This window comes from Aphelocoma coerulescens, chromosome 20 (assembly GCF_041296385.1).
Source record: "Aphelocoma coerulescens isolate FSJ_1873_10779 chromosome 20, UR_Acoe_1.0, whole genome shotgun sequence".
NCBI classification, from domain to species: Eukaryota; Metazoa; Chordata; class Aves; order Passeriformes; family Corvidae; genus Aphelocoma; species Aphelocoma coerulescens.
This window is the reverse complement of record NC_091033.1, coordinates 16,072,199-16,085,486: the sequence shown is the minus strand read 5'-3', so window position 1 is coordinate 16,085,486 and position 13,288 is coordinate 16,072,199. Positions and strand designations below refer to the sequence as shown.

Here is a 13,288-nt window from a genome sequence, read left to right as displayed (position 1 = left end):
CCCCAGTTTTCTCTCCCACCCCTAATTCCAACAAGAAACGTGCCACATAACTGCACAAGAGGACATTCAGCTCTATGAAGCAGGGACATATGCCTCTCCACTGAAAACAATAGGATATGTTTTTCTCACAGGGACAAAATCCACAACAGGTTTATGCAATACAACTTCTCAACATAAGCATGTTTAAGGCATGAGGCATTAACTGAATTGTCCTTGTTCACAAAGGATCACAAATTAAATCAGGACTTCCTGACTCAAATTTGGGCTCTTAACCTGCATCTACCCACAAAGGATCCTATTCTAAAGCAGCCGCTCCTTTCCCACTTTCCCTCCACCCAACTACTTGTAAAGCAAATAGTTCTCCTTCCCTGATTTTCTCTTGCAAGCATTCTCTAGCCAGTCTAATTCTCTTCCTCAGTCTTTTTCCAATGAAAGTATGGATGGAATAAATAATCTTAATAGTCTTAAATAATAATTGCAGTTTTTACTGCGAGTCTGTCTTTATATTATAGTCTGACACACAATCAACGCCGTCAATTATTTTACTATTTATTCAATATGAAATGCTTTGCTACAAATGATGCCACAGAGACATTTTAAAACTATAACTCACATAGCTGAAGACTTTCATGTGTAGCCCTCTTACTTCTACACAGACTACATTTAGTATATACAGATGCCACATATGCCATACATCTAGAATATGAATGTGCCAAAATAAAAATAAATGACTGAAGTGAGTTGTATATGCCGAATAGTCTTCAGACTTTCCAGTGAATGATGTACTCAGACAGATGGTGGTTTTCTTATATTTTCCTTTAAATTTTCTGCATGTTGCTGAACACCTGTTCAGTCTTGCAAAAACACATGCATGTTTCCATGCAACATTTCCATGTCTTACCTATTGACTGGTCTCTCAGAATCCAGCAGCTTTAGAATGGATTTACCATCCATATCAGATGGAATATCCAATCCAGCAATATCTAGAATTGTGGGTGCAAGATCAATATTCAACACAATGTGAGGATTCCTGAAAAAAACATAGGAGAACACAGTTTAAAGTCTATACAATAATACCAAGCAACTCAAGCTTCCACAGAGTCCAAGGATCTGAAAAGTCTTATTTTGTGACACCTGCAAATAAAAGAGGACATAATCTGATTCCTTTCCATGATGGAAATTAACATATAATACATAGATAAGTTGCATAACCTCAAGGGGACTAATACAAATATTTTAAACTTTAGCACAGAGCATTTTTGAGAAAGAAAAGTAGTTCATAAGGCAAAGTTAGTTAATTTTTGCAAAAGACAGTTTAAAAAGCATTGGAAAAACTGTTTGGGTGTCTTACAGAATCAAAATGACTGCCAAATATGTTGATGACTTTCTTAAAAAGTAGATTTGGCAGGTAGCACGTGCTTTACCTGTTTTGAAATCTGGTATAGAAATGAGTACCTCAGTTCCTATCACAGTAGGCATGTTCTGAAGAGAATATGAGAAACGTATTGCTAGGCACTAGTGACAACTAAAAGTGACTGCTAATTTACAGTGTGAGACAGAAAAAGGAAAGGGATAAAAAAAAAGCAGCATGGAGGAAACAGTTATGAAGAAGAGAAAAAAATAACAGCTTTACCTAAAATGATCTTTCAAAGGGCACACATTTGCACATTCTGCAAAAACTTATGAACAGCCATCCTCTGGTACTTTGCAGAGTACGGCATATGCTCCTCAGCCACCACAGTTAACAGTACATCTGAATTCAAACTGACTTCAGATTTGGTTAAAACACTAGCATTAACTCCCAAGTAGTATGTTAGCTTCTATCCCCAAACCCACTGAACTGTCACAGCTAAATATGAGTTAATATATCAGAGCATCTGGCTCTGACAGATGAACTCATATCCATCCAGCCCAGAATTCAGTAGCTAAATGAATGCCCTGTTGGGAAATAGAACTATTGGGATCAATAAAAGAACTGTGCAAGCAATAGGCCCGGAAGCTTTAGGCTTGTGTATGAGAAAACTTTCCATGGGAAAGTCCCTGTGTGAAAGATAACAAGCAGGGCTGGGAACAAAGAGGGAGCCTTGAGATGGTCCAGCTGTACTATCCGGGAGTGAATGAGGGAGATAGACACTGACTGCTTTATGGAAGCTTGCCAATATAAGTCCAATTATGTAGAAATAGAAATGTGTTTTGATAAGCTTTAAGCCACTTAGGAGTTAACAAGCTGGTATACTATATAAGTGCCTTTGGACTGCTAATAAACGGAGGTTTGCAGAGTTTGCTCTATCAATCATAATGGTTGGACTGCTTCTCTCTCTCCCCCCGCCAGGGGCCTGGGCTTCTCGTCCTGTTAAGCTTCTAACAATGCCCAAAATTTTTAATCATGTGATTTGGTTTTACTGTAGGTCTGCTTTTGCAGAAGTGTTTTCTGTTTATGCTCACAGAATCACAGAGTATCCTGAGCTGGAAAGGACCTACAAGGATCTCTGAGTCCAACTTGTGGCCCTGCACAGGACAGCCACAAGAATCCCAACACGAGCCCGAAAGCATTGTCCAAAATGCTTCTTCAGCTCCGGCAGGTTCAGTGCCACGACTGCTTCCCCCAGCAGCCTGTCCCAGTGCCTGACCATCCTCTGCAAGAAGAGCATTTTCCCAATATCCAACCTAAACCTCCCCTGCCAGAACTTCATGCTGTTCCCTTGAGTCCTGTCACTAGTCACCAGAGAGAAGGTGTTGGTGCCTATCCCTTTGTTTCCCCTTAAGAGGAAGTTGTATACTGCTATGGGGTCTCCCCTCCCCTCAGTCTCCTCCAGGCTGAAAAAGCCAAGCGACCTCAGCTGCACCTCACAAGGTTCCAGGCCTATCACCATCTTCATAGCCTCCTTTGGATGCTCTCTAAATAGCTTCAAGTCTTTCTAATATTGTAGTGCCCCAAACTGCCCCCAGAACTCAAGGTGAGGCTGCCCCAGCGCAGAGCAGAGCAGGACAATCCCCTCCCTTGCCTGGCCAGCAATGCTGGGCCTGATGCTCCCCAGGACACGGTTGGCCCTCCTGCCTTCCAGGGCAGTGCTGACTCATATTTGACTGGATCCCCCAGTCCCTTTCCAAAGCTGGTCTCCAGCCTCTCTCTCCCCAGAGTCTGTCTGTATCTCCAGGGTTGTCCTGTTGCAGGTGAAGATTCCAAAACTTGTCCTTGTTAAACTTCAGAGAGCTGATGATTGCCCATCTCTCTAATTTGTCAGTGTGTCTCTGCAGGGCCTCTGCCTTTGCGAGGGTCGACAGCTCCTCCCAATTTAGTATCATCAGCAAATGGACTTCATATTCCTTCATGTCCTGCACCCTAGTTGTTCATTACATCGAATCTTAAAAACTCATTTCAACCATGTCTATGATAGTGTTGAAGTTGAGTGTGCAATTACTCACAATATTACATATATAAATACTGTTTATCAGCTGTGTGCTATTGCTTTTCCTTACTTTTGGAAAACAAGGATTAAAAATCACAACAGACCCTCCATTTCTTGAAAGTGGGGAAAAATAATAACATGAGCATACTGCTACACAAACAGTGTTCTACAGCACTGAGCATAAAGAATCACCATGTTATGACCAGCAGGCACAAAGGAAGGATGGGACCAGATGGACTGCAATACATGTCAGTGCAGAATTCCAGCTCAGAATACAGGACAGAAGCAAGCTGCTAAATTCACACTATTTAATGAGATACTATTTTAAAATTACTACATCCTTGAGTGAGCAAGCAAACAGGCACTGACAAGAGCATAGGCGATGAATTAAATTGATGTATGCGATTTGATTTTAATTACTGATAATTATGATGTAGCATATTTAGTAACAGAAATGAGAGGTTAGTAATGACTTGCTACAGTGATTGATATTAAAATTTCCCTGGTATCCAAAGGGAGTCATGACAATTATTCTGCAGGAAAAACATAAGGTTCACACAAAACACAGATGACAGAAGTTCTACCATTTAAAGAAAATCAGGCTGAGAGGGAAGATCAATTTATTATCTGATGTATTCCCTCTCCAAGGCGTTTTACCCTGTTCTTCCTATTTGCTCTGCTGTGACAAGCTCTGTTCTGTCAAGACTCTGTCAGGTTGACTATTCCAATTCTAACAGAAAGATGTTTTCATCTTTGGAAGTCTGAAAAATAAAATTCAGTGGGAAGGTTTCAGAACTTTTGTGGATATCTGTGTGTAACGATCCTTGAACTACCATAGACACAATGTGGCTGGTCTCTAGCACTATGTTGCAGAAGCACTAGCTCAGTCACTTGGGCCATGTCAGCACTGACTCTCCCGGAAGGCCAAAAACTGCAGACAAAGGGAAAGAGAGCAGGTTTGTAGAAGGCTATTCCAGCTCATTTGAAATTCTGGGCTGCTGCAGACAAAACTCTTTCAGTGACGAGGTAATATGTTTAATCCCAACTGAGGAATCTCTCCCTGCTCTTTAAAGAATATTATTTTTTTCACATGCACAACTGCTGAAAATAAATTAGAATCACAGTGCAATATCTACAGATATTTAACATTCTTCTGCAGATAACGCGAATCAGTGAATTTAACCAGCATACGGAATGAGATGTATTTTTATAACTATTTGCTATCATATTACACATTAGATGCATTCCTCTGCAGTAAAGAAAAAATTGTGTGTGGAAGACTGTGTGTGTTAATTATGCTAAAACATGCACACTGATACGAATATTAGGCAGCAATTTATGGCACTCTGTCCAACATCATTACTTAAGTGCAAATATTTGCTATCCAAAATAATTGCTTAGAAAGTATATTTGCTTAATTTTTAGCTGATCAAAGCTACCATTTCAATTAACAGTCATACTCTGCATGCTTGTGTGCATCTGACAAACAGGCCTAACCACATAGTCCCAAAGAATAAGCCAGAAAGAATATTTTGTGGATGATAATATATGAACTGATCATTATAAATTGAAACAAGTGACTTCAATGTTCACCAATAATTATATACTGTGGCATTATACAGTATATTTTTTAACTTTAATATGACAGTTACATGTATAATTTGCACTCCTCAAAAGAATGCAAGTAAGTGTTTCCTAGACTGGACATCATTCAAAGTGATTTTTCAACTAGATCCACAAAAGTACAGTGGCTTGTGCTGCACATCCATGGAAGCAAAAAGGCAATGGCCTTGAGTTTGTTACACCAGCCTGTGCTATCAGCTCTGTTTTTTGAGTAGACATATTTTTCTGCCAAAGATAACCAGGATGGGCAATACTTTGTGCCTCCATTTGGCTGCCAGGTCAATACAACTGGAGATGTGAACATGAAATTTTCAGGTCACAACACACACAATAGCAAAGAACTTACAAGGACCCAGCCTCCACATTTGGTCCTCGGACATAGAATGGAACTCTGATATCAAACTCATATGGCATAGACTTCCCTTTCACCAGCCCAAACTGCCCAATATGATAACCATGGTCGGCCATGTATATTATATATGTATTTTCCAGCTCTCCTGTTTCAGCCAACATATTGTAAATCTGAAAAAGAGCAAAACAAAATATGAAATTAATTCCACTGAGTAGCTCTACATGTGGAACACTGGATATCACTTTCTGCCTATGTGCAACATACAAATAACAACAGCTAAGGATGGCACTGAGTTATCACAATGAACCACTCTGAATAATACATAATCACATCTTAATTTTACTAACTGAATATTGTGGCTATTACAAGGCAAAACTCTGTTTTAAGGTAAAACACAGCATGCCATTTCAAAAATGTTTGGGTTCAGTATTTTGCGTGAGAGCTGTCAAGATAGTACTAAATAAATACAGTAACACAAGGTGTCATTTCAAAATTTTCTTTCGACTTTTATCTTTTTCTTGCAGCAAGCAGTTTTAATAAAATGACAGCCTTTTGAATCTCACACATATTCAGGCAGCACTCAACAACTTCAGCTTCAGACAAATGAGTCTCCATTATGCAGAATATTTGCAAAATATCTTCCAGATAAATATCGCTCCATCATAGTACTCTCACTATGGAGAATTACGAGGAGATTTAAATGTGGATGCGTCTACAGATTTACATAAGAAACTATGTAAAATGTACCAACTTAAGCATCAAGGATTAATTTTCATGTGACATTTTGGCTTGAGAAAGGTAAGGTGGTGGGATACCACCAAAGTGGTGCCTCACACAGGTGCAAAACACATCAGCACGGGACAAAACTCTGTTGTGTTGGTTTGGGAGTTTATTTTTGGTTCTTTTTCAGGTTGTTTTGTTTGTGGGTTTGGCTTTTGTTTTGGTTTTGGGGGGGTTTTGGTTTGTTTTTTGGCTTTTTTTTTGTTTGGTTTGTTTGTTTGTTTTGGGCTTTTTTTTTTTTTTTGAGTGTGTGAGGTTTTCTGTTGTTTTTTCTTTTTAATTTTGAAAGACTATTAACACATATAAATCAGTAGAAAAAGATCAGCCTAACTTGGTAATTAGAACTAAAAAAGAACCTAACTGACTGCCTGCAGTAAATCACCTGGAGTGAAAACCTTTTACTAAACAGAAAATCCTAATAGTGTAGTAAAATCACCAATTTCCCCTAATGCTGGTATATGATCCATCTAAACAGCTTCATTAACAGGAAGCAGAGGTCATATTTGCCTGAATCAGTAATTATAAGATATTAGTAATTATATTAGTAACAAGCTTATGCAATGCCATCCGGATAATCTCCTTTTTGCCTTAGAGGACTCCTCTAAGTCAAATTTAGACTCCTCTAATCCTCTAATTTATGTTCTAGCTTTTTTGACTAAGAATGCCAAGAGATAAGCAGTAATTGCAACACTTTTAAATCTGCATAACCATTCTTTTTCAGCACAGCTTTTAGTGAATCAAGATCTTTCTGTGGGAGACACATAGTTTGTATTAAGAAATCTCATTGTTAGATGATGCAGATAATTTTAAAAGTACCAATCTATGTATTTATTTACTTCCCATATTTAACCTCCTGGGCTGGGTTTACCCTGGGATCATTCCAGTTAGGACTCCTGTATCACCACTTTTTGCTGCTGTTGTTTTCTTCTTTTAGAAACTCAGTGTTACAAGATTAAAATAGACACACATTTAGGTAGTTATTTCCCACAGGCTATATGATGACTTTTTCTTTATCAAAGGTACATTTTTAGGCTTTACGATGCGTAAATTTTCAGGCAATCCCTTTCTCCTCCCCTTTATCAGCAGTAGTTCTGTGGCATCAAATCAGCTTGTTCACACCACCCAACTCAGGGTACCTGTCTTTAGGAGATGAGGAACCTTACACATTGAATAAAGAGACAAAATGATCAGAGGTGAGAGGATTAGATGCTATTAAAAAACTGATGCAGTCCTTCTCCACCTTCTTTCTCCCTTATCTTCATATGCAGGACAATGTGGAGCTTAACTCAAGAAACAAGCACCTGTTCAGCCAAAAAACAAACCAAAACAAAAGCGACTGTTAATCTCACCATCTCCATAGAGTCATCCACAGACATGAGCGTTTGAAGGCGCTTTCTCTGTAGCATGTTAGTGAACTCCATATGTATGGGTTTCATGGGACCGGTATACCTCATTATCCAGTGCTTGTCTGGGTTTGGAGCATAGTTATAACTGGGAGTACTAAGGAAATGAGAGAAAACCACAATGTTTTAGCCAAGTAGAAAAAAGTGATAGTAATGAATATTAATTTCTATTTGATCAACACTATAGGGAGTACTATCTGAGGTGCACAAGAAAATATTAAGATTACTTTCGAAATGTCTTCTAGTTTCATGTTATGAAACACGGGAAAATGAAAACAACTTGGGGGGGGGAATAAAATCTATGAAAACATTAAACATACCTTATCTTTCGAGTGATTTCAGACTAACAAGTGTACATTTCAAGGCCAAGAGACAGCCTCAGAAGTCTTAACTCCACAAGTATGATCAGGATGAAGGATGTATTACAGAGCTCCTACTCATGTAATTGCTTTGCTTTCACTCCACTCACATTAGCACCAAATACTATGTCTTCTGCAAGCTGTTTAAAAATAGCTATACAACTTGCTGTAAAGGTTTTACTATGTTCTTTAACAGCTTTTTGGAATTCAGCATGACTGGCTACTTGAATACTTTCACACTTATGCAACAGAGGAGCACAGGCACTCTATCTACTGGTATCCAATTGCATGTGAGCAGCAGAAGTGGATACACAGCCGGCTTTTAAAGACCTGCGAAGAAAAGTGGGATGAGGAAAATAGGGCTGTATTTTGAAGACTCATTCCAGCCACCAACTCCTTTACTTGAAGTCCCTGCAAAATCCCAATAACTGGTTTCAACATCCACCTGGAATCTCACTGTCCCTCAAAGTTCTCATGATCCTGGGACGTCATTAAAGTGATGAGGAAAAATACTGTCCACAGTTTCACATGGTTGGGAGTCCCAGCAATCACTTTTCTATGCATAATTATATTACTTCAGGTTAGCTGAACCTAAATAAAAGATTTATATTACCACCATGATGTCAACTCTCCACATCACCAACTCATTAAAAGCTATTATTACAGCTTACATTTGCAAGAAATACTATTCTTACATACTATATTTATTCCTTATTACTTATGGTTGAAGACCACCTTTTACAATTTCTTCACATCATGGCTCAAACACATCATGCACAGAGTCTAAAGTGTTAAAAATTACTTTTCCTAGGTAATTTGGTTAGACTTCCTTTTTTCATTCAAAGCAGTAAACTTGGTCTGTGCCAATCCGCAAGCCAAGAGAGTAACACAGGAAAACAGTAACACAGGAAAAAATAGCAAATACTCATTTACTTTCCTCTTACCAAAACAGAATTTCCTGATAAATTCCTATTTGGGAAATTTCTACTGTTGGTTTTGTGTAGGCAAGACAGCAGCAAGGTAAGTTATTAAGCTAAAAAATAACATAAGTTGAAACTTCTCATCAAAATACTGCGTATCTAATGTATCTCTGAACATGACAGTCATAAGACATTTAATATGAATATTAAACTAATAATCTGACAGTGAAATGTTTTATGCTGAAAGCCTCTGTTAGATGCTATCTGAAAAACTTTTTTAGGTGGCAAGTGGAGGCTTCTTCATACAGGGAGGAAAGTGCTGGTGTCTATTCTCTCTGTATTGTTAATAGTCTCTTGAATTTCAGAATGTTATTGTGGTTGAAATAATGACATTGCTTCTCTGAAAATGCTGACCGTTACGGAAACTGTTGCTATGTGATGCTCAGAACGAATCAAAAATGCTTTGCTAACTCCTTTTCAGCTTATTTTGTAATTTCCTGGCTGATTTGAAACCTCCCACTATTTAGTCCAACTAAAGCCCACAATTTTCTTTGATTACTACAAATGTAACTCTTTAATCCTTAACAGATTTGTCTGTCTTATGGGAAAAATACAAAAAAGTAACATTCCTAGAAGCTAGCTGAAACAAATTCTTCGAATGTATCCAGAAGGGAAGCCCCAGACAGACTGAATTTGACCTTGAAAAAGATGGATGGTAAAATGTACCCCCTATTGAAGTGAATTCTGATCACTGCTAAAACTGCCCAGCTGCCACATTCTCTACAGCTCACAATATAGGCAGCAATAAAGGAAAACCATGCAGCTCAGGGATTTTCTCTGTGAATAATTTTCAAACAAGACAAGACTGCAGATGCTCACAGAGAGGAGCTCTACAGAATGAGATGGAGAGAGTCTGCAGTATAGGGCAGAATGGTCATACCAGCCAGCATATGGTAGAGAATCAAGAGAACAGCAGCATAAATTAGCCACAGAAGTACATACCAGAGCTCCAAGGCAAAGCAGCACCCTGACTAAAATCCATACCACTGGCTTTTAGCTATTACTAGCAACGCCACATGATGTAGTATGTACATCAACCAATGTCAAGCACTACCATCCCACTTTCACTTGGCTTTTCTTTTCCACAGAATCCACTTACAGTCTTTGCCACTACTGCCACAAGGAAATGTGTGGAGTCACACCACACAGTGTACTGCCTTCTGGTTTGGGGACTAGGCAAAGACTTTGTCCAGGGTATTGCTTATTGCTTTAGGGCAATTTGTAAGTGTTCCACCTGCATTCTGATCCTTCCTTACAATATCCACATGACAATCAAACAGTAAGAACTGCCTGCAACCCTTTATCATTGAGAGATTTATCTGTCACTGAGATTCCCTGGAATTTGGGAACAAGGGGGAAAATGGAAAGTAGAGAACTAATTTGTATCATTCCTTCACTGTGTGTACACATTCTGCATTTTTACATTTACTCTTAAACCTAGGCCACTGAAAACTCCTCTTACATATTTGTGACAAAGTTATGCCAAGAGTACTATAAAGAAAACATTGTTCACCCAGAGGTACCCAGAACTTCCATACTCCAGAACCTGAAAATCAATCAAAGGTTTTGTTTTTTCCTTACATGTGTTGTGAGGCATTAGGAAAGAGCTGTGAGTACTGAGGGGCTGAATCTTCAGGGCCATGAGGAGCAGCATGGCTTATAACCATCAGTACTGGCCTGTGAGGATACATCTTCTTTGATATTCTAAAGAAGGTAATACTGTCATTGGTAATCAGATCAGTCAGATAATCCTGCAAGTAGAAGCAAAAGTATAATGAGACACTTGAAAAGGAATTTCAAACCGGGGGGGTAATAGGAAGGAGAGGTCTGAGGAACCATAAGAAATAGGAAAAAAACTACTTCACTAAGAAAGGTAGGAGGAAGAAGTAAGTTACAGATGTTAAAATCTCAAAAAACTAAAATCAAATAATTCTTTCTTCATTGCCTAGAAAAACAAAAACCAACAGCTTCTAGCTTTTTCTCAGAAATGAATGGCACTAAAGAAGATCAAATAGTACTTTTTCTTCCTAAAGTGGATAACTACATTATGAAAAACACAATGCTAAATACAATGACCAGGTATGAATGAAAAAAAATTATTAGTGTCAGTATCTTCAAGGTGTATAGTCCAACCTTACATCACAAAAATACTTTGAAAAACCAAATGGCTCAATATTCTTTTTTCTTAACCTTCTTCTGAACCAGAAGTCACTAACACGAGAAGATGGTGGGCTAATTGAATGAAAGACTTCATTCAAAAATACAGTGACAATCTGATAGAGATGTAGCTCTATTGCACATATTGTTGAGAATTTAGAAATCTTCCTGTAGAAGAGTTGGACTATCTCTATACTTTCTAAGAAGTGTCATTATCATTCTTATGATATCTGCAAGAGCTATAGGGATTGAAGACAGGATTTTTAATGACAAGTCATGCTCTCCCTCAGGTGCTTCACAGGAACACTACAAGTATAAATATCCACCAAACATTAGTAGGATACGAAACTACACCTTAAAAAACCCAAAATAACTGTCATGTCACAGCAGAACGCAAAATCAGATGTAACATATGGTCAAGCCAACAAGTACAAGGTGTGGTATAGACTGGATTGCATCTCTTTTTGAGTACAGCTTTCTGCCCATGGTTAAGACACTTGCTCCTCTTCACCTCTGTCAGCATCCTTGGTCTGAAAAGTCAGCTTGTCATTCAAAGGAAGCCTTTTCCACAGACTATATTTACCTCCCCCAAGTTATTTCTTGTCTATCCCAGAACAAGGCTGGCAAAGTCTCCATTTATAATTTTACACACTGGTCCCAACACAAGGCATGACTCTTACAAAACTGCCATGATTATGACTGTTCCTGGGATGGTATTTTCACTCTAAATAGGCATTAAATGAAGGACTTCCACTCATAAAAGTAGGCAGAGGAAGGGAAAATGTACCAAAGCAAAACTGACTTCTGAACATGCTTTCAATGCCTGAGACGATATTCATAGCTGAGAGAGAACACTGAAGTGCTCTCAAAAATGCACTGCTGTTTATCTTCATTGTGCTGCTTCTTTAAGCTGGTCAATCACTTTAAGCCTGTAACTCCTCTTTGGTTTAGCCATTAGAAGAGTAGAGTTTTCCAATTTCATTTTAAAGAGACAGGTTTCCACAAGGTCAAAGTGAAAATCACTACAAACCCAGCATTTACCAGGCCGAAAGACCAAACAGAAACATTTCACTGAACTGATTTCTTATGGTTTTTTTTTAAAGGTCCACATTATAGAGGTTGTAGTTGTACGAAATTAAAATTCATCTAATAGATGTTGGCAGAAACTGAAAAAGAAAAATCAAAGTAGAATATATCTTGTAAGAAAATCTGAAAGAATTTAATTTTCAGAGAAGCTTAGCAGTTACTTTAGAGGACAAAATGAACTGTTGGGTTTTTTTTCCTAGTTTTCCACTGGCACATAATTAACATTAGCTGGTTAAACAGATAGGACTAAAAAATAATCTGATTATATTGCTCTTTGCTGGAAAATCACATTTTCAGCAACAAGAATGGCAGGAAAGAAAGAGAAACAGTTTTCCAATTCGGCTTCTGTTCGCTCATTTGAACTCCGGTGTTAACATCAACCAGTGCTGTTGCTCTGCACACTATCATCTGTTTATTACTGTAGCTGTTTATTATGCAAGAATATGAAGATTATAAAAAGTCTGTCTTTTCATCAGCCTTATTTTTTGATTTATTTATTACCAAAATCAGTAAGAAAAACTAAAACAAGTGAAAACCTAAACATTTTCAAGTCTGGCATACACAAACAGTTGAATGTATTGGAACATAAAGCTCCCTGTTGGCTCCTTGGTACAATGGAGACGGAGAACAGTGCCTATGAAATCACTTGACTGACACTGTTCCACAGAAGATATATTTCCATCATAACATTTTAGTACATGGCTGTAAAGATTAACTCTGTCATTCTTCATAGATCAGAAGGAAAATAGAAGACAAATAATTCTGTACACTAGTTTGCACCTTCCCCTTAGCAGCTGATGATGGAAAAGGCAGCCCTAGAAGACTGTGAAGTTTTATCTCTCAGCACAAAGTACATTCAATTATAAAAGGCAAATAGGGCAAAGGAAAATGGAAATCACAGAGAGGAAACCACAGACACCAACCTTTTAAAGGAAAAACTGGCTGTGAACACTATGCTAATGAAACACAAATAGGAAGGTGGGATTTGCCATCAATAAGAGAAAGCGAACAAAACATCTGTTAAATATACATTACAAATCACTTCAGAATGAGTCAACTTCCTTAGTGATACACTAAAACTAGAGCAGTTTATGGAAAGACTTAGTTACCGTCCTACTTGAGTCACTTCTGCCCACTT

General features: G+C 38.2%; 1 protein-coding gene across 9 annotated transcripts in view; it reads right to left on the bottom strand.

Moving 5' to 3' along the window:
• The window catches only part of SULF2 (sulfatase 2), a 122,247-nt gene that overhangs the window by 29,837 nt on the left and 79,122 nt on the right, over positions 1-13,288 (bottom strand). For all 9 annotated transcript variants that reach the window (XM_069034537.1, XM_069034538.1, XM_069034541.1 and 6 more), the window contains 4 exons: positions 10,489-10,658; positions 7,515-7,665; positions 5,380-5,555; positions 902-1,030 (listed from right to left, as the gene is read on the bottom strand). In XM_069034537.1, the coding sequence (XP_068890638.1) occupies positions 902-1,030; positions 5,380-5,555; positions 7,515-7,665; positions 10,489-10,658 (626 nt within the window). The remainder of the gene's footprint in view (positions 1-901; positions 1,031-5,379; positions 5,556-7,514; positions 7,666-10,488; positions 10,659-13,288) is intronic.